Source organism: Anomalospiza imberbis, chromosome 7, assembly GCF_031753505.1.
Source record: "Anomalospiza imberbis isolate Cuckoo-Finch-1a 21T00152 chromosome 7, ASM3175350v1, whole genome shotgun sequence".
Taxonomy (NCBI): Eukaryota; Metazoa; Chordata; class Aves; order Passeriformes; family Viduidae; genus Anomalospiza; species Anomalospiza imberbis.
In genome coordinates this window covers 24580694-24607893 of record NC_089687.1, presented here as the reverse complement: position 1 = coordinate 24607893, position 27200 = coordinate 24580694, and the positions used below count along the sequence as shown (strand labels likewise).

Sequence of the window (27200 nt, the reverse complement as noted above, 5' to 3'; positions counted from 1 at the left end):
AGGCTCTTCCTGGTTTTGAAGAATATCTTATCTGACTTTGGTACCTCAACAATTCAGCTTTTGTTTTTCTGGTATTAGACTTTCTTCTGTGACTTAAAAAAACCCATCCAAAGAAAGGTCATGGGTTTTACTGTTCAAAGATGTTCTATGGCAGTGTGTTGCTTACCTGTTCTTTAAGGAGCTGAAACATCGCCATTTTAAGGCTATTTGTCACATCTTTGTCCTCTGCAGTATTTGCTTGGGAACACTGCCAAAGCAGTCTTTTAATTTGGTGCCAAGGACAGGTGCTTTGATCTTTATACAGAATATGTTGGTAGAAAGTGATTCATTGTAAAAAGGTGATAACCACCAGTATCCAGTCGCTGCTTTTGGAACCTATATAGCCATTGCTGTCAATAGAACTTCATTACGTGCTACTTCTAAATTGCTCTGCAGATACAGCCTTCACTACAGGCTTAGAAAACTCTTTTACAGTGAAGATAAATAGTACTGTGATATTAAGATGCATATTAGATCTGTTGAATCAGTTCTTCAGCAGTGCCTGGTAGGTGATCATTCATAGCTGTTTCTATTTCTCTGTGTAAGGCCTTCCTACCAATGCCCCAGCATGTTCTGTGAAACGCCAATGGTGCACCACATCCGTCGCTTTGTTCACGGGCAAGGCTGTGTGCAGATTGTGTTAAAGGAGCTGGACTCCCCTGTCCCTGGGTACCAGCACACCATCCTTACATACTCCTGGTGCAGACTGTGCAAACAGGTAAGGATGTGGACTTCAGAATCATTGCTCTTCCAATTTAGTATTCTTGTTGTGACTGGCTTTGTAGGGAAAGGCAGCATTTTTGAGAAAGCAGTCATACCTGGAGCTATGGCTAAACTGGCAGAAAACCTGTTACTGATACATATGTTCTCATGTTACCTACAAATTCCTCTTTTAGCACTGGGGCTGTTGAGGGTGAAAAATTTTGTGTGAGGTAGTCTTGTTAGAAAGTGTCAAAACTGACTCTGAGAGGGTAGATCTAAGCAGAAAAAATGGAGTTTCCCACTTAGAGGTGAAGAGTATGGTGCCTTCCTTGCAGTGAATCTTTATGAGCATGTGGGAAAGGTCAGACACCAAGATCTACTGGCATGGTAATTGGCTAAAGCCACTTACTGTTCTTTGATCTGCTGTGGACTGAACAGCCTACTTTGCATCAATGTGATGTATAGAGTTCCTTCAGTAGTCATTAGAAAGTAACATCTTCATTAGAGAAATATTAAATTGCTTTAAAAAGCCCACAAGATAGTAAGATTGTATATTATCTGGAACTTGGTCTGTAATTTAGCTAAGAAAACACTGCTAACTGGATACTCTTGTCTAGGTAAACATGAAGAGCCTTCAAAGAGATGAGAATAAAACATAATGAAAAAAGATTAATGCAGTACCTGAAATGCAAAACATCTGAATTACCCATATGGGTGACTCAGGTCACCTACTTACGCTGCCTTAGACATGGGTGTTGGATGTACAGATACCTGGAGGAGGTTGACACAGTTGCTGACAGCAAGCCCTATGTTGCTGTGTATACAGCTCTGTAACCTTTTATTTTTGTGTGCTCATGTAAACACTTACGTGGTTGAGGTGTTAAAGTGTGTGTAAAGCGGTGTGTGCTCTAAGCTTGCAAGCACTTCTGAGGTTGAAATACACTGCAAAGCAGCACCAGTGCATTTGTAGCTGCAGAATCACCAGGAAAAAGTACATGATATGGCCACTGCTGCTGGCTGGGTTGCTGGAAATTGACTCTATACAGAGAAGTAGCATCCCAGAAATAAGCTTCCATCAAGGGTATGTTTGGACTCCCCCAGCTTAGCACCTTTCATCATCAGCTAGCAGTTGTTTAACAAATTTATTTTAACTATGTGTTGGCCTTAGCTATGCATAAATGCTGTCTTTGTTGTTAAGTATGTTTTAGGGTCATGGGTGCTTCTGGTACTAGAAATACTAGTTTGCTGCCTGGATTATCCTCTCCTTAATCTTGTTTGAAGGATGAAATTTAGAAACTTGCCTTTCAATTTTTCAGGTGACACCAGTTGTTCCCCTTTCCAATGACTCTTGGTCTATGTCTTTTGCAAAATACCTTGAGCTGAGGTTCTATGGGTATCAGTACACTCGAAGGGCCAACGCAGAGCCTTGTGGGCATTCCATTCACCATGACTATCACCAGTATTTTTCCTATAATCAGATGGTGGCATCTTTCAGGTGAGTTCCACTGCTAAAATCTTCCTTCTCTCTCTGGTACTGTATGAAGCATATGGCTCTACTAAGGATTCGTCAGTTCTGTCCTTCACTGTGAATATAGCATGGGATAGCATAACTGTACCATAACCACAAGTGCAGGATTGTGTGCTGGCTTACAGAGGGCTTTGTGGGTGGCATCACTGTCCTAGCTGTGGTGGGCAGTGTTCCAAGAGTGGATGGCTCCTCTTCATGATGCAGAAGGGAAATGCTTTTTCCTACCCAACTGCAAATACTTTCAAAATTTTGGTTTTGCAATATGATTTGTGCTTTAACTTCTTGCCTTGGAGAATGAACAGTGTTATTTCTGCTAAAAGTACCTAAAGCCCTGGACACATTGACAGTGCCCTTTTTCATATAAGGGCCTCAAACCTCAGTATGGTGTAGAACTAGTACTGTGTGGTGTGGGTTTTGTTACAAGCTGTTGTATTGCCTTCTCAGCTACTCTCCAATCCGGCTGCTGGAAGTGTGTGTCCCACTCCCCAAGATTTACATCAAACGACAGGCTCCATTAAAAGTTACTATTTTGCAGGATCTCAAGGATTTCTCACAAAAGTAAGCTTTATTTTTAATGTCTTCCTAATCTTACTTGTACTTTGTACTTTTATTAGCAGGACACATAACTATTTTCGCTAGTATGATGAGATTTTGCTAAATATTAATTATTTGATAGAAAAGTAATAGTTTAAAACATCTATGTGTATATACTTCCAAATGACAGTGGTATTGAAGTCTTTGTTACCTTTGCTTGCTCTGTCTGTACTAATGTCTCAGCTCTTTGTCTGGTGGCAAGTCAGGTTGAACAATTGCCAGTAGAAACAAAGATTCTTTTCATCTCTATTCCTGAAAGTTGCAGTGATGTCTGAGTCATATAGCATGTTTCTGAATAATGCTGCCAAGCTACTGAAAGGTTGGCCATGTTACCTTATGAAATGCCCAGTTAATGTATTTTTAATTCTTCACTCTAATGCTAAAAATGAAAAGATGGTCCTAGAAGATGGACCTGGAAAACTGCAGGTTGTACTTTGTACTCTTACACTAATGTTCCTTTATAGAACATCTAACTGAGTTTTAATTCTTCAGCCCCAAAAAACTGCAAAGACCTTGCTCAAATCTCTTGTCTGAACAGAACTGTTGTCATTCCATTGGCCATGTGGCAATGGAATTCTCTGGTGTATAAAAGTCTTTGCCTTTGGTAGCTATTGAATATGGTAACAGCAGGCAGACTCTACCTTCTTGTAGTCTAAGGTGACCTACCATGAGCCTAGACACTTTCTAAATGTAGGAACAAAAACGTGGAAGACAGGCAAGATGAAAACTCTGTAAAATCCAGCCTGCCTGCTGTTCTGCCTGGTCACAGCATTCCTGTATTGCTGTATGTCTCTGTGACCATCTGACTTCAAAACCTGTGGAGCTTGGTTTAGAGCTGAAATAGAAGTACTCATTTTTTCTGAGCCCTGCTGGTAGAGGTGTATCTTGCAGACCCGGATTCTTCATAATCACAGATGACACAATAGTTCCCCTGTGTTAGTAATGTGTTTGAGACATTTGTATTGCTCTCTGACAACTTCCACTGTTAAGAGTAAATTGTGGAGACAAAAGTCAGCGTATGTAACTTCTAGATTCCTCCTATTACTAATGGAGTTTTCCCAACTTTCTCTTACTGTGTTAAATGCTAACCTTAAACACATTCAGACCATTTTAAAGAATGTTGAAGAAGCTCTAAGTAGTCACAGCTTAGCTCTTTGCATTGCTGTTGGCAGGGTGTCACAGGTGTATCTTGCTGTGGATGATCGCCTTGCTTCTCTGAAAACTGATACCTTCAGCAAAACAAGGGAAGAGAAGATGGAAGACCTCTTTGCCCAAAAGGAGGTAATAGACTATTTTTACATCAGTGGTCCATAGGCTAAGTGTGTGGAGGAGCCTCTCAGATCTTGTGTCATCTTGGTGAGATAACACTGATAGTTTTCCTTTTGGCAGATGGAAGAAGGAGAGTTTCGAAACTGGACTGAGAAAATCCAAGCAAGGCTGCTTTCATCATCACTGGATACACCTCAACAGCTGCAATCTGTTTTTGAGTCTCTGATAGCTAAAAAGCAAGGACTTTGTGAGATGCTACAAGCCTGGAATAATAGGTAAGAGGACACATGCTGGAATCATGAGCAACACTGATACAGTGTTCAGCTGTAGTTTCTTTTACTGTAGAGCAGTTGCTATATAGAGCTTGTGCTGAATGTATTCTACTGGTTAAGAACACACAGCTGATCAGTGGAACAGAAAATAATTTGAGGCCATATGATAAAAGCATTGTGTTGTAGAGCACAACTTCCATCTGGAGGAGATATTTTCGTTTGAATAATGGAGGAAGAGTTGGGAAGAGGGGAGCATGGGACCTGTTGATTGGGTGAAATAGTCTCAGAGCTGAAGAAAATGTGCTGTCTTTGGCCATGTGATACATCTTTGGCATGTGTTAGCAGCAATCTGAGTTTGTTATGGAGAAACTTCATAACTTGTGTCATTCAGAGATAACACCAGTAACCTACCTTTTGATTAATTTTTCTTTGGTAGTGGTGGTTTTTTGGGGGTTGTTTTTGTTTGTTTGTTTTATTATTATTTTTTGTTTAAGATTGCAGGATCTCTTCCAACAAGAGAAAGGGAGAAAACGTCCATCAGTACCACCCAGCCCTGGGAGACTGAGGCAAGGTGAAGAAAGCAAGGTATGGCTAACAGGCTATAAACTTCTTAAACATTTTTTTCACAGGGGCAGCACAATAGTCTTAAGACTGGATTGAGTTCTCTTTAAAAGTTATTAAACTAGTTTTACTGCATCCTGTGGTTTTCATTTGTAAAAGCTTAAATTGTGTGCTTGTATATGTAACCTTTCCAAAAAGATGTGAACTAAGAGCCATATTGTGGAGAGGAAGAGTAAGTATGAATAGGAGTTGATGATTTTCTGTGATTGTGTAGTGTTGATGTGAACACTGCCACCAGAGAGCTGCAGTCATTGTCGAGTGTGTGCCTAGATAGGAACTGGGCCATCTCCTTCAACCCTAGGTTGTTGCCCATCTGGTGCACCACTTGTGAAAAAGAAAAGACAAATAATGTTGAAAAGTAGAGCAAATGACACAGCAAGGACTGATAATGGCTTTTCAGGATGTGATGTTTTGTGGGAACTCACTGAAGGGATGGATAAATTATTTTGGACTGCTGCCTCAAGAGCTCTGTCCAAGGATACACATGCTGAACTTCCACCCTTTGGGGAGCTGGAACTCTGGGGAAGTGTCTGGGCTGCAAGGTAGTACAACATAAGCATCATACCAAGAGGCTGAACTCCCAATAGTTCTACAGTAGCAAGGTGCACAAAAAACTCCTAGAGATCCTGGATTTGCTCTGCTGCATGCACACATGCCCCTTCCACTTAACACATATTTGTTAGGTGCTAAAGCAAACCTTATCTTGATGTAGAAGTAGGTTCTTAGAGAGGGAGTGTAGAGTTTAAAGCAGCATACACAGATAACAGCCATCATAAGCATCTTGTGAACTTGAGTTGCTGTTGCCTTGTCTTTTTCCTATGGGAAAAGATACAGTGACATGCAGAGGCTGAGAAGTGGGTGGGAGTGCTCTGTTGTAATATATCTGCTTTTGTAAGTGTTCCATGCAGGAGGAAAGAGAACTGTAAAGAGCTTGGCATCAACACTGGTGTTTTGTTATTCCACCTAGATCAGTAGCATGGATGCTTCCCCACGCAATGCTTCTCCAGCGCTGCAGAATGGAGAGAAAGGTCTGTCACTTATTTTTCATAATATGCCAACAGAAACATGTTGTAGCCCTTTTCCTGACATAATATGGGAGCTTTTGTCAGATTTGATAAATCAGAGAAATACCAAATCCCCATCATGTCACATTTGTTTTTTCTAGTGGTAAGATAGAAGTTGGCCATCTGCTTCTAATATTAAGCTGAATTACTAACAAGTAGTAAATTGGCCGACAAGAATTTTCCACTGAACTTTAGTTTAAAAACTTTCAGAAGCTTTCTAATTAACTAAAGAACTACATGGAATTTGGGAAATGCCTTTTGCCTCTTCTGTGATCTGGTTATGGGTGCTGAGATCTCTTACCTGTGAGGCATACTGGGAGTTTGTGGGAGCTGAAGGTAGTAGTTGTAAGCGTATGCATTTTCTGGAGGTTATGTGCTACATTGATGAGTGTGCCCATTCCTTTGGTCTGTGTGGTTTTACCTGCTTTCTAAGTAAAAACCTTCTGAAAGTAGGTGCTGTTTATAGCTTGGGATCAAACAGTATAACTTCTGACAGCCATGTAAAATTATTTCTTCTGTCCTTAACTGACCTTGTACTCTCAGAGGATCGTTTCCTGACAACTTTATCAAGTCAGAGCTCCACAGGCTCCACCCATCTACAGCTGCCCACCTCTCCAGAGGTTGCATCGGAGCATGTGACTGGTGCCAACACACTCTCTGAACAGGACACAACAAGCAGCTCAGAAGGTATAGTTCAGTTGTGATCTTGTATTCTTTTTCTTGCTTTTCTGTGCCAAGTCCACAAGACCATTTTAGGAAATGACAACTGGTAACTCTGTGGTCTGTAGTCATCCTTCTGACTTTACAGCTTAAGCTTTGATATTGTGATGCAGACATGACATATATCTGTTCCAGATGTGTTTGATGGGCACTCACTGGGATCTACAGACAGCCAAGTGAAGGAGAAGTCTACTATGAAAGCTATTTTGGCTAACTTTTTGCCTGGAAACAACTATAACCCCATTCCCTTTCCCTTGTAAGTACTGCATAATATATATAAAATGTATGAAATCAGCAACCTTGTCAGATTGCAGGCAGAGCCATGCATGCTTCCTTTGCTCAGTGTATAATTTAAGCCATTACTTGAGTTTGCCTGAGTCAGATAGAGAACTTTGTCAAGGTAGGAAGTTTTCTGTGTCCATTCTAGGTGATTGTAGGTTACTCACCTTTCTTATTAATGATCTGCCTTTGTGTAAAGCCAGTATCAGTTTCACCTCCTAGCAGGCATGCCTCCTCAGAGTTCTTGTGGGAGATGAAGGGGTGGGGGAAAAGGGGAGAAAGGTGCCTTCTAACTTCATTGCTGCAGGGAGGGAGTGGAAATACCCTTCCTTAGCAAAGACTTAACTAAAGCTACATGTCTGCGTCTTGTTTTTGCTTCCAGACCTCTTCCAAGGGTTGGACTCAAATTGGCATTGTTTGGGTGTAGGACAGGTTCAATGGCCACTGCATGTGCCCTCAAGTGTCCCTCTCGTGTGAAGATGGGCAGGCTGGAAAGTCTTTCAGCTACTTGGTCTGCGTGCTTTGTAGTGTTTCTTGTTTGACATGAGCCTAACGTTTGGCAGCCTGAGTTTAACTTGTGAATCCCACCCCCAGTGTAGGAGTGGAGGCCTTGGGCTGATGAGGTAAAAGCTAAATGACTGGACCCTACAGATCAGTGAAAAAAAATGATACAAGAATCCAGGAGGCTTTGGGGAATTTTCTGTAATAAACTGCCTGTTTAGAAAAGAGTCCAGGTTTGTCCATTAAGTTCACTCTACAGGCTATGCTTCTGGATAGTCAAACCAGGCTCAGGCAGGTTTTGGTGCCATTAGAAACAGTGGCTGCTAAACAGAAATAGACTCTTATTCTAACCTAAAGCTGGTCTTCTGATCCAAGCAGCTTGCTTGAAATGCTGATTGCCCTAACACTCTACCATTTAGAATTAACCACATAGTTATGAATGTGTCTGTTGGGAGAAGCTGATCTGGGGAGCTTTGGTTCCATGCTGAGACTTGCAGCTTGTGCCTGGGAGTGCAGTGATGAGATCTGGGTTTTAACCAAAACTTCTTTTCTTTACACAAATTTGTATGATCTACTAACAGTTTGTTGTTTTCATTTAGTGACCCAGATAAGCACTACTTAATGTATGAGCATGAACGTGTACCTATTGCAGTCTGTGAGAAAGAACCAAGCTCCATCATAGCCTTTGCTCTCAGGTACTGGTGTGATTTGGCTTTTCATCTGACATACTTTGCACTTTTGCAGCTTTTGTGTTTGAGGAATATTTAAATTTTGGTGATAGGGAGCAAGCATGACAGAATTTCTACATTTAAGGCATGCTAGAGTTTCTGCCAGAGATGGGGCTCTTTCCTCTTACTGCTGAGATAATGAAAGTGCAACTGGCTTTTGGATTTTAGTGGAACTCTAGTAAGCAAAAATGACTTAGTTGTGTGGTGTTTCTTTTAATGAGATATCGCTAGAGAAAGAAATGCAACTAAGGTTTGCTCAGCCTCTCCAGCTGGAGGAAGTGCGACTGAATTGGGGAACAGTTATTAGTATTGATATTGCAGTCTGTTTCTTGCCTACCTTTGGTCATAGCAGCTCTTGTTACTGGTCAGCTCTTCTCACCAGCTGCTTCAGTAAACCTTTGGGTTTGCATGTCACAAGGCAGCAGATTTTTGAAGAATTGCATTCTTAAATTGTGGGAGGGGGAAAAATAAGGGGATATTTTTTCTGCAGTATTGTCTAGAGCAGCTTTTGTTCTAAGTAAAGAAAGTTCTAATAATACAAAAAAATAAAGCAGAGGTTTTTCTGCTGTGGTGTTTTGTTTCCTGTGGTTGTCTCTGAACTGAATCTTTGGGCTGGTATTGCAGAGTTTCCAAGAGAACACCTAATTATTTTGGGCCTTTCCCTTTCTTTTCTTCTTTCCCCATCAGTTGCAAGGAGTACAGAAATGCCCTGGATGAGTTGTCCAAAGCATCTCTGAAGAGCAGTTCTGAAGAAGGACTACAACCAAACAGGTTACACGCAGGAGCTACAGTACATAGAGTGAAGACATAGTGATGGTAGTGAATAAGCCAAAACTAGGATGGGGAAGAACCCTCAAAATATGCCCCTGTTAGGATCTCTACTTTCTGATGGAATCTGACTCATTCCATGTAACCAACACGTACTTCAGTATGTGAGGTTCCATTTCACATTATGGACCTTGCTGGCTCCATCACCTAATCTCTTGGCTGCGTGCATGGTAGGAATACTGGGCCTGCTTACCTTTGCTATGGTCAGGGATGGATGCTATGGACCCTGAGAGATATTTTTTAGTAAGATGGAGGAGGACAACTTTGGAGAGTCCCACACTGTTACACCTTTAAATGGTGTTTTTTTCCTTTAGTGTTTAAGCAGGGAGGAGAAATAAATGTCCAGGCATAAAGCAGTAGTGCCTTGGGTGGCAGCATTTGTTGGTTCATCACTTGTTTGTTCTTTCTCCTTTCAGCATGTCAGACAGCAAGCCCAAGAGCAGCAGCCCTGTCCGCCTGCCTGAGGCTAACATGTGTCCCCTTCGCAATGCAGAGCCAGAGCAGCGTAAGACCATTTTACCAAAATCATCCATGGTGCTAATCTCAGCTCAGACTTGAGTCCACTTAACCTGGATTCTAGTTCATGTGGGGAAGAAAAAGCAGTATTCTGAGTTGAAATTGTGACTAGTCTTAGTGTTGACTTAATGTAATACATGAAAGAGATGGGAGTGTGTGGGTTTTTTAGTTTTATGAAGATCTTATGAGATCAATAGTTCTTATGAGAACTATTCTTAAGAGATTAAACTGTCATTCCCTGATTTAATGTTATTATGTAGTGGACCTAGGTTTGTTCTTGAATCCAGCCTGTTCAGTGGGGTATGATGCCCTTCTTTTGGCATTGCCTTCTTTAAAGCAATGCAGTTAAAATATTTTGAAATGAAGACATGAAGTTCTTACTATATTAAAGACGCTAATTCTTGGTCTGTGTTTTCACTCTAGGATGCTACTCAAAACACTAGATCATCCACCCTCATGGACCTTAGTTGCCTGAAGAATAGCAAATGAGTTATAGTTGAATGGCATCATTGCTCCATATGGAACAATGAATGGGGAATGTTCATAGGAGTCATGCTGTTATTAAACTTCCTGTGGTAATGCCAACACCCTCTTTTCTATTCCTTTTCACTGTAGCAAAGAAACCATCTGGTGTATTGTCTTTCTTCCGTGGCACGGGAGGGAAGAGCCCAGACCTGTCTTCCCAGAAGAAAGAGACCTTACGTGGTGCTGACAGTGCTTACTACCAGGTTGGACAGATGGGCAAAGAGGGAGCAGAAAACCAAGGAGCAGAGGCTCAAGGTACAAGACTGCAGAGTTCATCTTCTCTCTTGGGTTGTTACTTCTCCCAAACCTCATTCATCCATGTAAGGCCCCAAATGCACTCCTGCTTGTACTTTTTCAACAGCATGTTGAAAGGTTACTCAGCACGTGTTGAAAATGAATCATTTGAACATCAAATATGTTTTTTTTCCTAAATACATTGCTTCTCTTTATGATAAGGGAAACAGGATCTTTCAAACCCAAACTATAGGGATGTGGAGTAGTCTGTACTTGAAAGCCTTTGGATTGAGTTGACTCTAGTTAAGCAGCCTTGTCTCTCTTCCTCACTTGCTGTTTAGATCTCATTGTTTTAGCTCATAGAAAATGGATGAAGAGAGACTGGATTTGCGTCTATAAACAGCAGTGCCCTTCTAGCATATGTATTATATTATACAATTATAGCTGTAATTCTAATTCCCTGTGTATAGTTCCCTCTGTATTCTTGGAAAAAAAAAGAAAATATTTTTCTTGTAATGTGAGTTTACGAGTAGTACCTAATGTGACTGTCTCGGTGATAATAGTGAACAGCCCTGACCAAATGCCCTTTATGCCTTCAGATGATGGAGATGGAGGAGATGGACAGAAGAAACAGGTGGTGAATCCCCATGTGGAACTCCGTGAGTAGCTGTAAATAACAACTTAGTCTTAGCTGACAAACTAATTTCTTCATGCACATGCAGTGGGAGTCTTGAAGTTAATAGTTGTTTTTTCTTGGTATTCTTGGTATCATGAAGGAAAAGCAAACCAAGAAAAGAGCAATGCATTTTTTACTTACTGCAATCAATCTCTTTTGTAAAAATACTCCTTAAACTTTTTTTAATTGATCTTTTGTCCAAACACTTCCATGCGACATATACTATGAGCTAATCTAGAGGGATTTAACTTTCCTGTCAATTTTCCATTTAAATCCCCTTGGTTGGAAGTTCTGAATTATAATAAGCATGAGAGAGATGTTTAACGCTAATAGTCCTCTCAACATGAGCAGAATCTTAGTGTTGTGACAGGTAGTCAGTGCATGTTGCGTGCTGTTATTGAGGAAAACCATTTATTGCAGAGTTCTCAGATGCGAATGCCAAGTTCTACTGCCGGATTTATTATGCTGGGGAGTTTCACAGGATGCGTGAAGTGATCCTGGGGAGCAGTGAAGAGGATTTCATCCGATCCCTCTCTCACTCAATGCCCTGGCAGGCACGAGGTGGCAAATCTGGAGCTGCATTCTATGTGACTGAGGGTAAATGCAGCTTCTTCCCCCTTTGTAATTAGAGGTATTATTTCTGTATGGTGGTGGTTAGTGTGTCATTTAATTCCTGATAACCACTGTCCAGAGGGTTGCTCATCGTGAAGTAGCCACTCAGAAGGGAAAATTAGGTGGGTTATTCTGGGGTCTTCAATATCAAATTACTTGTCTCATTGTACGTGCAGGAAAGCAAAATATATTTCTGTTTTTCAGCAGTAGCAGCTAGGAAGGCCAATTGAACAGAAGGGTTGTACTCTCAGGCAGGCTTCAGAAAACAAAAACTTGAGTATAATTCAAGGAGAACTTGTTGAAGACGCAGTGTTTCTTATAATCCCATGTGCTGTTGTTAATCTAATTTTTTTTTTAGAACTGTGGCCTTTTCTAGGCTTCTATGTAAAACAAGTATTGAACAAAATGGTCTGTAGGCTGTTTCTGTTGTCTCTATAGGAAGCCCATATAGTTGAGGTAGATCTAGTATAGCCAGTCTCTTGTCCATGATTTACTGGAAGGTAGAAATCCAGGGAGGCAGAAATTCAGAATATATGAAGTAAAAAGAATCTAGAAATGAGCTTCTGAAGGTAAGGATTTAAGAGAATCGTAGTGTTTTAATTTTTCAAACCATATCAGCGATGTGACAGTCCCAAAAATTTGCAAAAGGTACCTTACTTGTTGTATGTAACCCTGTTGCCTCTGTCTGATGTTAAAACAGATGATAGATTCATCTTGAAGCAAATGCCTCGTCTGGAAGTCCAGTCATTCCTTGACTTTGCCCCACACTACTTCACTTACATCACTAATGCAGTTCAGCAGAAGGTATTAAAAAACGTGCCTTTTATTTTGGGCAGTGTTCTGTATTTTAAAGATTAGTAGAAGTTTCTATTAACCTTTTTCATTTAAATAAAAGAAAATTTTGGAGGGTGTGAGTTATATTAATAATGGGTTTTTAAGATGTAAAGTGGAAATTATGCGTGAACTTCTGAGCTGTAATACACAGTCAGACAGAACTGTGGTGCTTCTGGTGTGGGATTGCTGATTGTCTCTACACAGATCTTAACCTATGTCTTGTCTTCATTAGAAGCCCACAGCACTGGCTAAAATCCTTGGGGTGTATCGAATTGGTTACAAGAACTCTCAAAACAACACTGAAAAGAAGCTGGATCTGCTTGTCATGGAAAACCTTTTCTATGGCAGGAAAATGGCTCAGGTAAGAGCAAAGTGTTCTGTTCCCTTGCAGTGCAGTTGTGACTGGGAGAAAGAGCAGGGTCATTTGTAGCCATCTAGGTGACTTTTAACTTCGCGTGTGTTATTGACCTCTCGCGCTGCTCAAAGGTGTCAGTTTGTGCCTCTTCCTTGTTATGTGAGCCTCAGGAGCTTGATGCCTGTATTGGCTAGTTCAGATAGCTGTTGTGCAGGGTTCAGTCTTTAGAAGTCTTGTTTGTCCCTGTATCTCTGGTGTCTGAGAGAAAACATTACTAACCTGGTTATGAAAATGTAAAATCTTTTGAGAAAACTTCAGAGGAACAGAGTGGAATTACAGACTAATTTGTTTAGAATGAGAGCCTCACTCAGACTTACTCTGTAGTGGAGAGAGTTAATTATTTTTTCAACCCGCTGTTCTTTCTTGGAACTACTTCAGGTGTGGGACAAGTTATTGAGTTCAGTCTTGCTCTTAGTCAAGGAAAAGCAATCTTTATCAGACAGTAGAATGAAGATCTTAAAATGATTAGGGGGGAATTCTCCTTTAAATAGAGATTTGAAGCTGAAAAGGAAGTTCAAACAAACATCACTTCTAAACCTAAAGAGTATCAGTTCTTTCCACTTTACCTCTCAGTGCCTGACCTCAAACAGGGAGTGTTTGTGAGAGGAAGTGGATGGAGGGAATTCTAGATGGATGTAAAGGATGTTGGGGGTTTTCTTTTTGTTTGTCTGTTGTTTAAATCATGAGGAGGGCTCAGGCACTACAAAAGAGAAACCCAAATAGACTGTGAACTCTGTTCCACAGAAGTTAGTGAAATCTTGACTGGACAGAACTTGAACAGCCTTCTCTAACAGGCCTGCTTGAAGCAGGACATAGGAATGGAGAACTCCAGAGATCATTTACAGCCTCATGATGGGTCTGTCTTTTGCCTTGCCAGTGTTAACTGGTGCTTCATGCACCACCTGCCTCCCTCTTCAGTGGCTTTGCTTTTGTCAGCAACTAACTCTGTAGAAACTGGCTGGAAAACTGAGTTTACATAAACAATATAAAAAGTAGAGGCACCCTTTTTGTCCTTATTTAGACTAAATATTAGTGAAATAACTTGCCTAAAACTTGTGAATTGAGGTGGCAGAGCTTTCACCCAGGCTTACATGCTATTCTCTACAAAATATTTTTTTGTTAATTGCCTTCCTCCTGAAGAGAAAGAAAGAGTTGCACAGCTGTGCTGACTTCTCAAGTGTTAGGTACTGAAGTCTTTAACCCAGAAAAATGAAGCAAAGTAGTGCTGTTCTCCATTTGCAGGTGTTTGACCTGAAGGGCTCCCTCCGGAATAGAAATGTTAAAACAGACACAGGCAAGGAAACTTGTGATGTGGTCCTGCTGGATGAAAACCTTCTGAAGATGGTTCGGGACAATCCTTTGTACATCCGTTCCCATTGCAAAGCTGTGCTGAAAGCCTCCATACACAGTGATTCCCAGTTCCTCTCTAGCCATCTCATCATTGACTATTCCCTGCTGGTGGGTCGTGATGATACCAACAACCAGCTGGTCGTTGGGATCATTGGTAGGTTGTCTTTTGTATTTTGTTGCTCTCAGATGATGAAATGCTTTTCTTCTGGTTTAGGTGTTCATAGTGCTCTTAGAACTGTGCCACCACCAGAGAGATGTGTGTCAGGAAATCTTGTCTTCTCCCTGGTAGAATACCACCCTCACCTCTTACAGGTATTCAAAGTGGAGGCAGGAAGTCTTCTCTCCAGGTCTTGTGTAGGCTCAGATTAGCATTTGCATTGCTATCAGTGTATGCAGGAGGCCTCAAAGGTAGTTTAACCTACACTTTGACTCCAGTTGAAGCAGGGCAAGTTATTTGTATGCTTTTATGTGTTTAATCTGTAAACTTCAGTTTAGCCATGTTTACATAGGCTTTTAAATCTTGTGTGGAGGGGCTCTAAGGAAAAACAGTATTGGTAGGGTTGGAAGAAAGAAGTTAAACATCATGGGGTCTCATATAATCATATAGTCTGACCTGGATAATATGGGTGACTGTGCAGTGGCATTTACCTTGCTGCATGCTTTGACTTGTGACTGGAAAGTAGAGACAGAAAAAGAGATGGTTTAGACAGACAAACTTCTGTAGTATAAAAGACTTAGAGATGAGGCAATTTTACAGGATGTGGAATTGACTTAGGGAAATGAAGTGGTCTTGAAACTCAGCTCAGAAATGCTTCCAGATGAGATCTCAGGACAGGAGGTCTGGATTATGCTTATTCCGATAAAGCTCGAAAGCCATTTCAATAACATTTCTAGTTGAGAACTGAAGTTCCAGCTACAAAGAAAGCTCTTGTTTGTTGTAAGTTGTTATTACTTTGTAGATTTGTAGACTCTTGAATATTGGAATAAACAGGATGGGACTACACTGACCATGTGCTTCTCCTGTATGTGTGGCTTTTTGTTGCTCTATGTCAAGTCTTATCGGATATATTTTATATGATATTTAAAGCTACCAGTTCCTTCAGTGTTTAACACATATATCTGAAGGAACTTGGTGAACACAAATATTATCAAGAAGAGAGAACATGTCTGCTGTATTAGGCTATCAGAATGTTCTTTAGATTATACCCTGAGAATTTATAAAGTACTCAAGCTAAATTTGTGTTGGACTGGAACTATAAAATCTTAGTGTGGACTGTGTTTCAATCTGAGGTCAGTATCTCTACCTATTTTAGATCCTTATGTGATACAGGAAACAAGTAAGTTAGGTCTGTGAAAACTGATCTTACTGCAGCTTTAGCTTTGCAGGCCCAAATGTTCATGTGCTTGTGTTGACTGAGCATGCCTTCTCTGGAAGGGGCTTGGAAACAATTCAGAAGTTGTCTTCTTGCTGCCCCCTCTGCCAGTCAGGGTCACTGGTGATGTTTCCAGTCCTCCCTGTCATAAAGTGGCAATCCCTTCCATTCTGTTATCAAACCTGCAGGTGGCTGCAGTGATGAGAAATACTGGTTTAAATGGAGAGGTGTCCAAGCCTCAGTGCTTCTAGTGGGGCTTCTGGGATGAGGGTAAGCAAAGTGATCTTTGTAAATGAGCCCTTGACACTCTCAGATGGATAAAGACAGACATGCTTGGGCAGCCTGTTCTTGTGGAGACAGGAAGAGTTGATTGTGATCTTGCTGGACTTTTGCGAGACTGTATTCACCCTCCCCAAACATAATCAATACTACAGAAAATGAGGCAACTGGTAGGGAAAACACTGAAGTTCTGATTATAAAGCACTGCTGCTTTCCTGCTCTCTTTGGGGGGAAATAAATACATTTTAAAACAGTGTTACTTGGATTATAACAAATAAAACATATTTGTTTGTGGATTTTTTTTATTGTAACAGACTATATTCGTACTTTTACCTGGGACAAAAAGCTTGAAATGGTGGTAAAGTCAACTGGCATCTTGGGAGGACAAGGTAAGTCCAGACTGAAAGCAAAGATTTTGATCATGTTTCCTTGTTACATGGAAGCTTTCTATAACACTGCTGATAAAGTCACAACTTCCCTACCATGCGAATTTGTGACAGATTAAGTTGTTGAGAACAGAAGAAGGAATAGTAGAATACTGGGTTGGAAGGGACCTCAAGGATTATCTGATCCAACATTTCTTGACAAAAGCACGGTCTAGACAAGATGGTTCAGCACCCTGTGCAGGTGAATCTTAAATCCCCTCTGCTGGGGAATCCATCCCTTCACTGGTGAGACTATTCCAATGGCTGGTTTTTCTCATTCTGAAAAACATTCCTCTTGTGTCTAACTGGAATCTGCCCAGGAATAACATATATCCATTAACCCTCATCTTTTCCATGTGGCTCCTTGTAAAATGAGTGTCCATCTTCTTTTTAGCCACCCTATAAATACTGGAACGTAGTGATATGGTCTTACAGTTTCCTCTAAGCAGCCTTTTTTCCCAAGGCTGAACAAACCCGGTTCTCTCAGCATTTCCTCATATGCAGGCTTCCCAGTCCTTGGATCATCTCTGTGACCCTTCTCTGGACCCTCTTCAGCCTGCCCACATCTTTTTTTTTTTCCTTTTTTTTTTTTTTTTCAATATAGCAGGTACCAAAACTGAGTCCAGTATTCCAGACGTGGTCTGGAAGTAGCACCTTCCAGATGAAAGATAATGCTGGAATATGGGTGGGATAATGACTTCTGTCCTTCTTTCTCTCTGCTGGCGATGCCCCTGTTGATGCAGCCCAGTGTCCTTCCTGCTGGCTTTCTTTGCTGCAGCAGCAGCAGCACTGCTCACTCCCACTGAGCTGCTTGTCCACCAGGATCCTCAGGTCCCTTTCACAGAGCTGCCCCCCAGGGAGATCCCAGCCTGTGCTCTGCTCCTGCTTTATGTTTTACCAGGTGCAAAACCTTATGCTTGTTTGTTGTGGAACTTTATAAGGGTCTATCTTGTTGCCTTCAAGTTTATGCCGTCTGCTGGTGTAATCTCATGTGACATCTGTCTGTACTGCAGTATCTTTCGCCCATTTCTAACTGTTCTTGACTCTTACACATTAGGTAAGATGCCCACTGTGGTCTCTCCAGAACTGTACCGGACCAGGTTTTGTGAAGCTATGGATAAGTATTTCCTGATGGTGCCAGACCATTGGACAGGACTGGGCCTGAATTGCTGAGCTAAAGCCCATATTGGGAAAGCACAAGAGGACAATGACATTACAGGCCACTCTTCCAGCAGTCTGTCCAGCAGCAAGCAAGAGGATTGCAGTTCCATGTCTACACTGACCATGTGCATCCTGTTGCAGAGTGTGAAATCTGCTTGCACTTTAATCCCCCTTGGAGGATAATAAGCAACCCTGCCTCAATAAGGATCTAAACTGTAAGGTACCACTGAACAGCACTGATAAGTGACATCCCTGCTGTCAGTAGGGAAGGTGACGCTATCTCCTTGTAAGTACTGAGCTGAGATTCTATCCAGATCCTGATGGTGAAGAAGTACACGATCTCTGGAAGTCTTGCACTGTCAAAATGGTGTTGAATATGAGCAGCTCATGTTTCTGTAGTGGATACATGGTACTGAAAATGTGAAATAAACCCCACAAATGTGGATGGGGGAGAGAAGAATGAAGTTAATTCATGAGTTCTGCTATTGTTACAGTGGTCTGTAATTGATCTATTTAGGATCCATTACTAACTTTTGCTGTTTATGCTCCATAGTTTTAATTCTTACTGGGTTCTGTAAGCAGTATTTTTTAGGCAGCTTCACATCTATAATGCCCTATGACTCCATCTTTTAAGTTATGTTACTGCAGTACAGCTCTGGTTTATCTGTCATAATTGCATTTTAGCTGAATCCCATAAAAATGAGTTGTCAGTTATCAGTATACTGCAAAACTCAAAACATATCCCTTCATTCCTAAACAGTACTGTGATCTGAATGTTGCTTACATTCCTGGGAACAGGTAACTAATATACCCTTTAATTTAACAAGACTTGATTAATTATAGTTATGAAGCAGATTAACCCTTTCCTTAGTAAAGGTAGTAAGTAAGTTGCTAGACAAAGTGAAGCATACTGCAACTTTCTTCTTAATGCAACCATCATTCCTGGCAGATCACTTCAAATCCATTTCAGTTCCCCTTTACTTTCAAGCAATGCAATTACCTCATGGTGAAATTTTGCCAGGAGAATGTTTGTTTTTCTTGCGTTCATGACATGATTTTTTTTGGTCACGGAGATGAATGTAGTTGTTGTTTTCTGTAAAAAGGAAGACCTGAACTAACAGGTATCTTGTATGATGTATAAGATGTGCTGAGATCTGTGAGTCTCTATATTATTACAATAAGCATTTCTTTCCATTAAAAAAAAATACTCATTTTTGTAGGTGATGAGTTTACTTTTTAGTTTCATTATAATACAGGCCAGTAAATAAGAGGAGTTTTAATGAGTTTGAAAGGCAAGAAAACTGTCCTTTGACTTCCAGTCTCTGATGGAAGAACATCAAATGAACATGGAATCTGGGACAAGATAGTTCTTAGTGATCACTTGCTCATTCTAACCAGTTGCCTCATATAACTATGGATTGAAATGTGCGTTTTGTTCACTTCTCCTGTGTTCAGTATTTTTTTCTGCAGCAGATGGTGGTGGCTGTTTAGGAGTGACCAGCAGTGGGCAGCACTGAGAAAGGAAAAGGCGAGCAGTGAGAACTGAGCTACTTGCTCCAAAACCAACCAGTGCAGCTCTTGTCTGAGCTGCCAGGAGGCAACAGTCATTTGTGTCGGAAGGAGCCTTCCTCACCCTATTGCAACACTGTACTAGAGGATGAGCAAAGATGCTGGCCTTGAGGCAGCAGAAAAAAAAGTGTACTGATTTCCTCAGTACAATGTGAGAACTGTTTCTGGGGGTGCAGTGTTGAAGGCTGCAGTGATGTGTGCTGTGGAAAGATGACACAGTACTCCTTCCTTCAGTCCAACACAGTGCATCAGGTACAGCTGATCACCTCTGGGATGCATCTTGCCTCTTGCTGAAATGTTCTCCCAAGATGCCTGGCTGTGTGTGTGGCCTTGTCTAATGAGGGCAACCAGTCCATCAGCTCAGTGCTACTCCCACTTCTGTGGCCTCTGCCTACTGTCTTGGTTCATCAGTGTGAAAGAACCTGCCATGCAGCCTATGTTCCAGTCTCAGCTGAAGTTTACATGTGTTCTCCTCATTCTCTTCCTAAAGTTTACAGGTTAAAACTTGACTGTCCTGGCCAGCTAAGGTGACCCAACGGCAGCTAATTACGTTGTCTTCCACCTTTGTCAGTATGTGGATTGGTGGATGGAGCACAAGTGTGGGCATGTGTGTCATGGCACCTGCACTGGGCTAATGTGGCATGCTAGCCTGGTCTGTCACCAGTAACCCTTATCCTTATCCTGGGATGTGTGGCTGCTCTGTGCTGCTTGTCAGCCAGAGTCCTGAGCAGATGGCTGTAAGCAGCTTCATCATCTGACAATGCTCCTCAGAACGTGACAGCACTGGGCCCTCAGCACTGCAGAAGGGAGAGAATCTTCCACTGTTTTTCAGCCTATGAACAAAGCCAGAGACAGGTGAATGGTGACCTTGGGCTGAAGTTACAGCAGTTGGAGAGATTTGCAGGAATGATCTTGAGCTGGCATCAACAGTCAATCTTTGGCCAGGATGTGGCTGATAGACTAGTCCTGATTAGACTGGAGTATAGAGTAAACTACTGGTCATGAGTATCACAGTAGCTGCAGTATCAGCTGGAGTTGGGTCATCTTGGATGTCCTGTGATATAAAGCTGTAAGCATTTCTAGTCCAAATCCCAGCAGCTGAATGGGTCTCCTCAAATATTCCATTTTCAGTATGATATTTGTCCTGACATTTCAATTACTACCAAGCTTACTTTTCTCAGAAGGAGAGCAGTAATTCATGCAGAACAAATCTTTGAGAGCTGCTTGGGAGGCCGTGTTCAGTCTGTGTCCCTGTAGAATTCCTAAGGATGAACCCTTTGGTCAGAGCTTATTTCTTTATAACACAGGTTTAGCATATGTATAAGTAAATTCCAGTTGCAAATATGAAGACTGAATTTCTTCAGAGATACACTGACTCTTCTGTTGTTTTGATCTGAGGCCTTGAGACAAATGTCTAAATCTTGTCCAAGTCAGAAGGAATGACTTTTGAGTCAACATGTGGACAGCAGAATGCCTTCTAGTGGCCCAGGGATGCGTTCTGTCCCCAAAAAGTACATGAGGGTCTCTTGCTGGTGTAGAGCAGTTCTAGTGGGCTCAGGGGAGTTACCTGTGGAGTCTCCCCTGTGGGAATGACCAAACCAAATGAATTGCTCACTAGCTGGTGGCCAGACTAGTCATTCTTCAAAGCACTTAATGTACTATAAGGTATGCATTTCTATTCTAACTTGGTTCAGCTGTATTTTATAAAATTGATGTACTAAACTATTTGAGAATAATTGCCTTGACTACTCGGAGAATCAAAATGTAATGTATATAGATACAAATAAAGTGACTAAAGTATACTTGAGTGTGTTCCATGTGTGGAACAGTTAGGCCTCATTGCACCCCATTTTCTTGATCAGAGGCAAGGCCACTGCTCACTGTGCAGGGATTGCTGTGCTGGAGAGTGCAGCTTTGCGTGCAGTGTAAGATGCCTGTCCTGTCTCTGTACCTCACAGCTCGTCTCCTCTGATGGAGCAGCACCTTGGGCAGCTCCCCAGGGCAGTGGCAGTAGAATGTGCAAACCTTTCACCCAGTTTTATGTTCTCTGCAGCTGCTTTTCACCACAGTGCTGTGTAAGACAGGGATCCAGTTTTGTCCAGCAGATGGTGGTGTGCCTTTGCCCAGTTCTGCCACAATGTAGAACACATTCCAGGTATTTCCATAATCTTCTTTTAAGTGGACTAGATAAAGAAAAAAATCCGAGAAGGTCTGAAAATAAATATATTCTCTTGATTGTTTCACATTAAGCTGGTATATATTAACCTCCTTGCAAAGGCTTAAAATAATTTGTGATTAGTTCTGGGAAGGGGACTTGTTCATATCTAGACTATAAAACCCTATCTAAAACTTGAGGATTTTACCTGTATTATGTGCAATCACCATTTTTTGCCAGGTGAGTCTGAGTAATTTCATCTGCTGCAGTATGAAACTGCATCAGAACCTGTCCTCCCATTGCGGGTATGAACAAGGAAAAGATGTGATACTCAATTCTGGGGCAGTGCTGCTTTCTGTGGGTGTAAAGATGAGCGGTGGGACTTGAGGAGCTTCTGGCATGAAGGTGAGAAGCACAAATGCAGCCTTAGTTCATGAAATAATGATCCAGTGACCAAAGGTAAGATGATAAAGTACGTGAACACAATTACCAAAAAGAGTATTGAATTACAGTTGAAGAGACAGGATGGGAATAGGGTAACTTTTCTCCATTGCTTACATAGGATATTTTTCTAATACAGCTTCAGCAAACATGAAACACCCCGGGTATGAAAAAATGAAGTATTCTGGGTATGGGCTTCTGTTACTGGACTAGCTGAGCTCTTGTGTCATAACTAAAATAAACTGCCTGCCTGGTGAAAGAGTTACATATCTATGACAGCACAACTAGGATTGCTTAATGTACACATATGCACATTTGAACAAGAGAAAGAAAATATTTTTCTAATAGGATTATAAATATTATTTAAAAATACATACTATAGGGATAAAGCTATTTTTTGGAAACAGATCAAGTCAGCTATTTGAATTTCTAGTTGATCTGTAATTAATTCTGACCGAAGTGTATTCTTGTTAGTGTGTCTGTTAAGGTAGAAAAAGAATAAGGTAACTTTATGTGACCCTATAGCAGCCTATAACATGCAGAAATTATATCTTCTTCATATTAATTTGAACTGCTTTATGGATAAACAATATTGTTTTTTGTCTGTGAAGCCCTAAAAGGCAGAACATCTTCAGGCTGTAAAGTCCATGGCAGCTCAGCTGTACAGTAAGAATTAACCAGAACGAATGTGTTTTTACAACAACCTAACCCCTACTTAATTCAGCTCTTGAATGTTTTCTTGATACTCTGACCTTTAAGTAGTCATTTTCCTACAGGAAGTGTTGGCTTCTGCAGAATACACACCAAATTTTAACCAGTATGTCTCCTGTGGTCTTAGTCAAGAAATAGTCTGCAGAATACAGATGTCATATGCACTAATTTGGGAAACCTTCTTTTTTGCTCAACTAACTAATTAATATCTGAGTGTTAGGGTAAGTACTTAGTATCATGGTGATGATTTACCTTTAGCTCTTCATTATCAAAACTGTAGTGGCTTTACATGTATGGGGATATAAAATTAGTGTTGAATTCTAGCAGAGAGAAGAGAAAGTAATCAGGATTGGAACATCACTGTCTTCAGCTGCCAAGTTTCAGTGAGTGGAGTAAGTTCTTGTGAATTCCCGTTGAAAACTTTAAACAATAGAGCATTTTAAGTCTTTTTATAAACTGATAAAATATATTGAACATCCAGAATTAATTAAGTGTGAAGTATGCCCATGAATGGAAGAAGTTCAAACCTGCCAGGTTTGGTCAAAACACGATTTTTTCAACTGCAGACCATATAAACCCAGGATATTGCTTGAAACTTTTGCTATGTTCTCTCTATTCTATTTCTATGCCTTTCAGCAGCAGTAAAAGATAAATGAGCCAAATGTCTTTTGAGAAATCGGTTGTTTTAGGATAAGGTATTAAACAGCCACAGAAGTCCTTGCTTTAATTAAAACAAGATAGGATTCCAGAGATAAATTTAAAAGCCATTAGAATTCCAGCGACAAATAGCAGAGCATGAGGCTGGTCTTTACCTTTTCCTTCTTGTGTAACTACACACACATAAAAGAAGAGTATAACGCATAATAAAACACAAAAGCCATGTACGCTGTACAATATGTGGAGTAGTAGATGCGGAATTCTAATGGCAATGCTGACACCTCCATGGTCCTACAGGGGAAAACTGAGGGACTTGGTTATTTCAAGATGTTTTTATTCTAGAATAAGTGCTGCTCCACTGGTCTTGAATAACCAGTTTAAACCCTTCATTAGTGAAAATAAGATATTGTAACTATGAATTTGTCCTTAGGGAAGGCTGGAGAGAGAGCTATTTATAAAAAGTTGTATTTATTTATTTTCATGGCTAGAAAGAAATGCAAGATTTTATTACCCAATCCATTTCCCCTGCAGCTTGCTTACAGAAAACTCTTGGGGCAGCATGCAAAAAATCCATGAGAACTTGGAAAATCTTAGCAACCTCCATCATTTAGTTTGGAAGATTATTTTCCCCCACCCTTACACATCCATTTGGTCTCTCAGAATTTTAAAAATCTGGATACAAAAAAAATATATTGATAGAGAATTGTATCTTCAAAATGAACTTTATTGATATTTAAACTAAATCCTATTCCCCACAGCCTAAGTATGTTTCAAAACTTTTCCTAGACCTCATTCTCCAAGAGGAGTGTAGAAGGTGGGAACTGCAGTTACATTGATATGCAAAACCTGACCAAAACAGTTTGTTTTAAAATTTTAATTTTTGACTGTGATTGAGTTTGAAGTTAAATTTGGATGTAGGAAGGTCTACTTTGTTAAAAAATAGATGCAGTAGTCTCCTCATTCTTAGAATAATATGCTGCAAAAATGAAAAATCAAGAGGCAACCCTGAGAATAGGGGAAAAAACAGTTGAATGTCTCAGTTACTTGTATCTCTTCACTTCTTGCTGCCTTCTTCATGAAATAAGTTACTTGCCAATGACAATGTATTTACAAATTTGTAATACTCATAATATACTGACCAGTCATGCTAGGTCTAAATACATAGAGAGCAGGGAGGAAATTCTATCTGTCAAGTGCTAGGGAGCATTTTATTGAAATAATGATACACTTGTTTGCAGACATTTTGTCATCTGCTGTAATTTTTCTTGCCTATGGAGAAGCTCTGAAAAATATTACTCTTTAGAGTAGGAATTCTAGTAAGAAGTATAAGGAGACATTGCAAAGTACAGTGTTCATTATTAAATTAAAGAAGGCACTTGCTCTCCTGCTTGCCTGAAGATTATATAAAAACAAACAAAAAATAAACCACATAAAAATATGTCTTCAGGGAAAGGGAAAGTGGTAATGCCAAAAGAGGGTAAATATGTCCACAATATACATCATATTTAAAAAGATAATGATAAAAGTGATGACCTAGTGACTTAACCAGATGCTTCTATTGCATAATTTAAACTTTGAAAGTTAATACCACATTTGAATTATTTTATTTTTTCTTTCTCACTTAAAAAGAATAAGCACAATCCCAAAACCAAACCAAGCAACTAAAGAAGCTCTTCAAAGTTCTGTTCATCCAGGCAGCATCACCACTGCCACAACAGAGTAATCCACTCAAGAGCAAGAGCAATTTAATTCAATAAACATATTCTCCTACCAGTTCTTGATTTTATTTCCTAACCATTGACTAGACAATAATGCAACCCCAAAGCAGAATAATCATCAGGTACAACTGTTTGTCTTTCAAATAGACAATCCGTCATTATGTTCTGCATTGCAGAGTGCTCTGAGTGCATATTCAGCCACAGGCTGAGTGCCACATTCAAAAAGCATTTGAGAAGAGACAGAAAAAAATATAAGGAACTAGTAAATGGGTAGGCAAAAGTGATAGAGTCCACATTTCTGGTCAACTCCAGTGTTTGGCCAGGAAGAAGGTAGCTGGTATATCAGAAGAGGGACATGCAGAAACATTGCCTCCACCAAAACCAAAATGTTTTCATCTCCCCACAGTTTAACAGAACTCATACAGTCGTGTATGCCTGTGAACTCAAACTTGTTTTCATGTGTCTTGTCCTGTCACCAATGTCACTATCCTTATATTTTCCATGTGGTGTCTTCTATCTTCACAGCTTCAGAATATTTTGAATTGTATCTACCTTCAGTACCAGTTAGAGTTCATCCTAGTGACAAGAAAAATAACAATAGCATTTCTCTGAAGCTACAAACAAAAATGTTTTTTCATATGATTTTTAAGTTTTCAGAAGCACTAATTTTTCAATTGGACAAACATTTCTTAACTAGCTGTGTGTTAATATTGTCTTAAGTTTACCCAGTCTTGCCTCTGTAATTTGCAGTTAATACTATGGATAAAGAACCAATACTAACATAATTTTAAACAGTTATTATTTACAGCAAGTCTTTTACAAAGGCTCCACAGTAAGCGTTCTTACCTTATTTCTAGATTTTTTCCTTTTTCCTTTGTTTTCCATTGCTTCTAATTTTTCATTCAAAAGGTCGGCTATACCTTTTGCATCTCTGCTGTCTATGTATTCCCCAAGAACACTTTTCTTAAAAGAAAAGAAAAATAGAGCATGGGTAATATGTTACACATATTTTGTTGTTCAGACAAAATTCAAGAGGAAAGCAGGGCAGAATACAGTGGCCTTGGTAGTTTGATTTATGATTCATGGTTGTATTTTTGTCTCTGTTTAAACAATGCTAATCTGCATTGTACTAAGAACCACTCTCAGCTGCTAGTTTTCAGAACAACACTAATTTTGTCCTGATCATTAAAGAAACCTGAAATAGTTACAATTTGCTCACATTTACTGACGTGAGTGTTTAAGCTAGACAGCTATTACAAAGTCTGCCAGTTCATAATCTATGTCAAATCTGTCACTGCGGGTGACTACTTTGAAGACAGAGAAAGTCTTTACCCTTCACCACAGAAAATCTCATGGACTTTGGTGGGATTGTGCGATGAAAGATTTCTAGAACTTCCCATTAATAATTCACTTAAAAAACAAGGGAAGTAAGGTAAGCCAATTCTCTATCAGAAACCATTGACTACTTTCTCTTCATCATGAATACATTTAAAAAGGTCACTGTAATATTTCTGAAATTTATTAGTGTTACAAGAATAAAGGCAATTCCCTATAACTAACTGAATACTCTTTGTATTTTTAATTTATACTATTACTCTGTTAGTAGGAAATGTTGATCTGAAAGAGTCCCACTGATAACTGAAATAGTTTGATAAGGTTTGTTTTTGAGACAACACAACCATATCTTTTTCTTTAATTATCTTACAGTACCTTATATGTCAAAATTGGTCTTTCAATATAATAACAACATTTAATTATATTTCTCATTAGCCAAAATGAAGTTGTCCATATTTCATTTAGAGAGATACTGTCTACTTTTGGTAGTTGGTGATGGAATTGGTAAAGGTTGAAAAACATTCTGTCACCCAAGGCCTTGAAAATTAAACCCAAGTTCTGCTTGAGCCTGCATTTTAATTACTATTAGAATTCTATTTTTATTTAGTTCTATTAATCTGCAATTTGGTATTATTGCATCACTATCCTACTATTTTAAGTATTACTGAAACTGATTATTTGGAGACACAGTAATATATAAACAATTCACTTTAATATGTTACAGAAGTATTCTCTTTAGTTTTAAGGTGAAATGAAATACATTTACTAACAGTATCTGGTCACCAGTAACGCTTTACCTTTGTTCCTTGGTAAGGGTAAAACTTAACAGTAGGATAGGCTCTGATATCAGCAGTCTGACAGGTCTGACCATATGCCTGACAGTCTACTTTTCCAGCTTTTACTTTTCCTTTAACAGCCTGAAAAGAAATGTTTATTAGAAACAAACTACAAGTTTCCATGGGTGAGTATAAGCAAATAAGTGGAATAAGCCAGCAATGCAGCTAAAAATAAAAAAAGTTTTGCTTAAATCTTTGAAATATTTCAGAGTCGTTGCTAGCTTGCTTCCCAG

General features: G+C 40.0%; 2 protein-coding genes across 7 annotated transcripts in view; one reads left to right on the top strand and one right to left on the bottom strand.

Annotated features, from left to right (window-relative positions):
- The window catches only part of PIKFYVE (phosphoinositide kinase, FYVE-type zinc finger containing), a 67555-nt gene extending 42859 nt beyond the window's left edge, over positions 1–24696 (top strand). For 5 of the 6 annotated variants that reach the window (XM_068196039.1, XM_068196040.1, XM_068196041.1 and 2 more), the window contains 20 exons: positions 586–757; positions 2058–2236; positions 2714–2827; positions 4036–4144; positions 4253–4407; positions 4899–4989; positions 5993–6053; positions 6633–6776; positions 6945–7065; positions 8189–8284; positions 9005–9088; positions 9562–9650; positions 10277–10441; positions 11020–11079; positions 11517–11693; positions 12409–12512; positions 12775–12903; positions 14200–14461; positions 16274–16348; positions 17442–24696. In XM_068196039.1, the coding sequence (XP_068052140.1) occupies positions 586–757; positions 2058–2236; positions 2714–2827; positions 4036–4144; positions 4253–4407; positions 4899–4989; positions 5993–6053; positions 6633–6776; positions 6945–7065; positions 8189–8284; positions 9005–9088; positions 9562–9650; positions 10277–10441; positions 11020–11079; positions 11517–11693; positions 12409–12512; positions 12775–12903; positions 14200–14461; positions 16274–16348; positions 17442–17557 (2503 nt within the window). In that variant the 3' untranslated portion in view covers positions 17558–24696. Of the gene's footprint in view, positions 1–585; positions 758–2057; positions 2237–2713; positions 2828–4035; positions 4145–4252; positions 4408–4898; positions 4990–5992; positions 6054–6632; positions 6777–6944; positions 7066–7470; positions 8079–8188; positions 8285–9004; positions 9089–9561; positions 9651–10276; positions 10442–11019; positions 11080–11516; positions 11694–12408; positions 12513–12774; positions 12904–14199; positions 14462–16273; positions 16349–17441 lie in introns of those variants that run through there. The other variant, XM_068196043.1, reaches the window with a different exon arrangement.
- The window catches only part of DNAJC10 (DnaJ heat shock protein family (Hsp40) member C10), a 22129-nt gene continuing 18710 nt past the window's right edge, over positions 23782–27200 (bottom strand). Inside the window, exons 20-22 of the mRNA XM_068196044.1 lie at positions 26929–27048; positions 25643–25759; positions 23782–25372 (exon numbers count right to left, since the gene is read on the bottom strand). Of these exons, the coding sequence (XP_068052145.1) occupies positions 25361–25372; positions 25643–25759; positions 26929–27048 (249 nt within the window). The 3' untranslated portion in view covers positions 23782–25360. The remainder of the gene's footprint in view (positions 25373–25642; positions 25760–26928; positions 27049–27200) is intronic.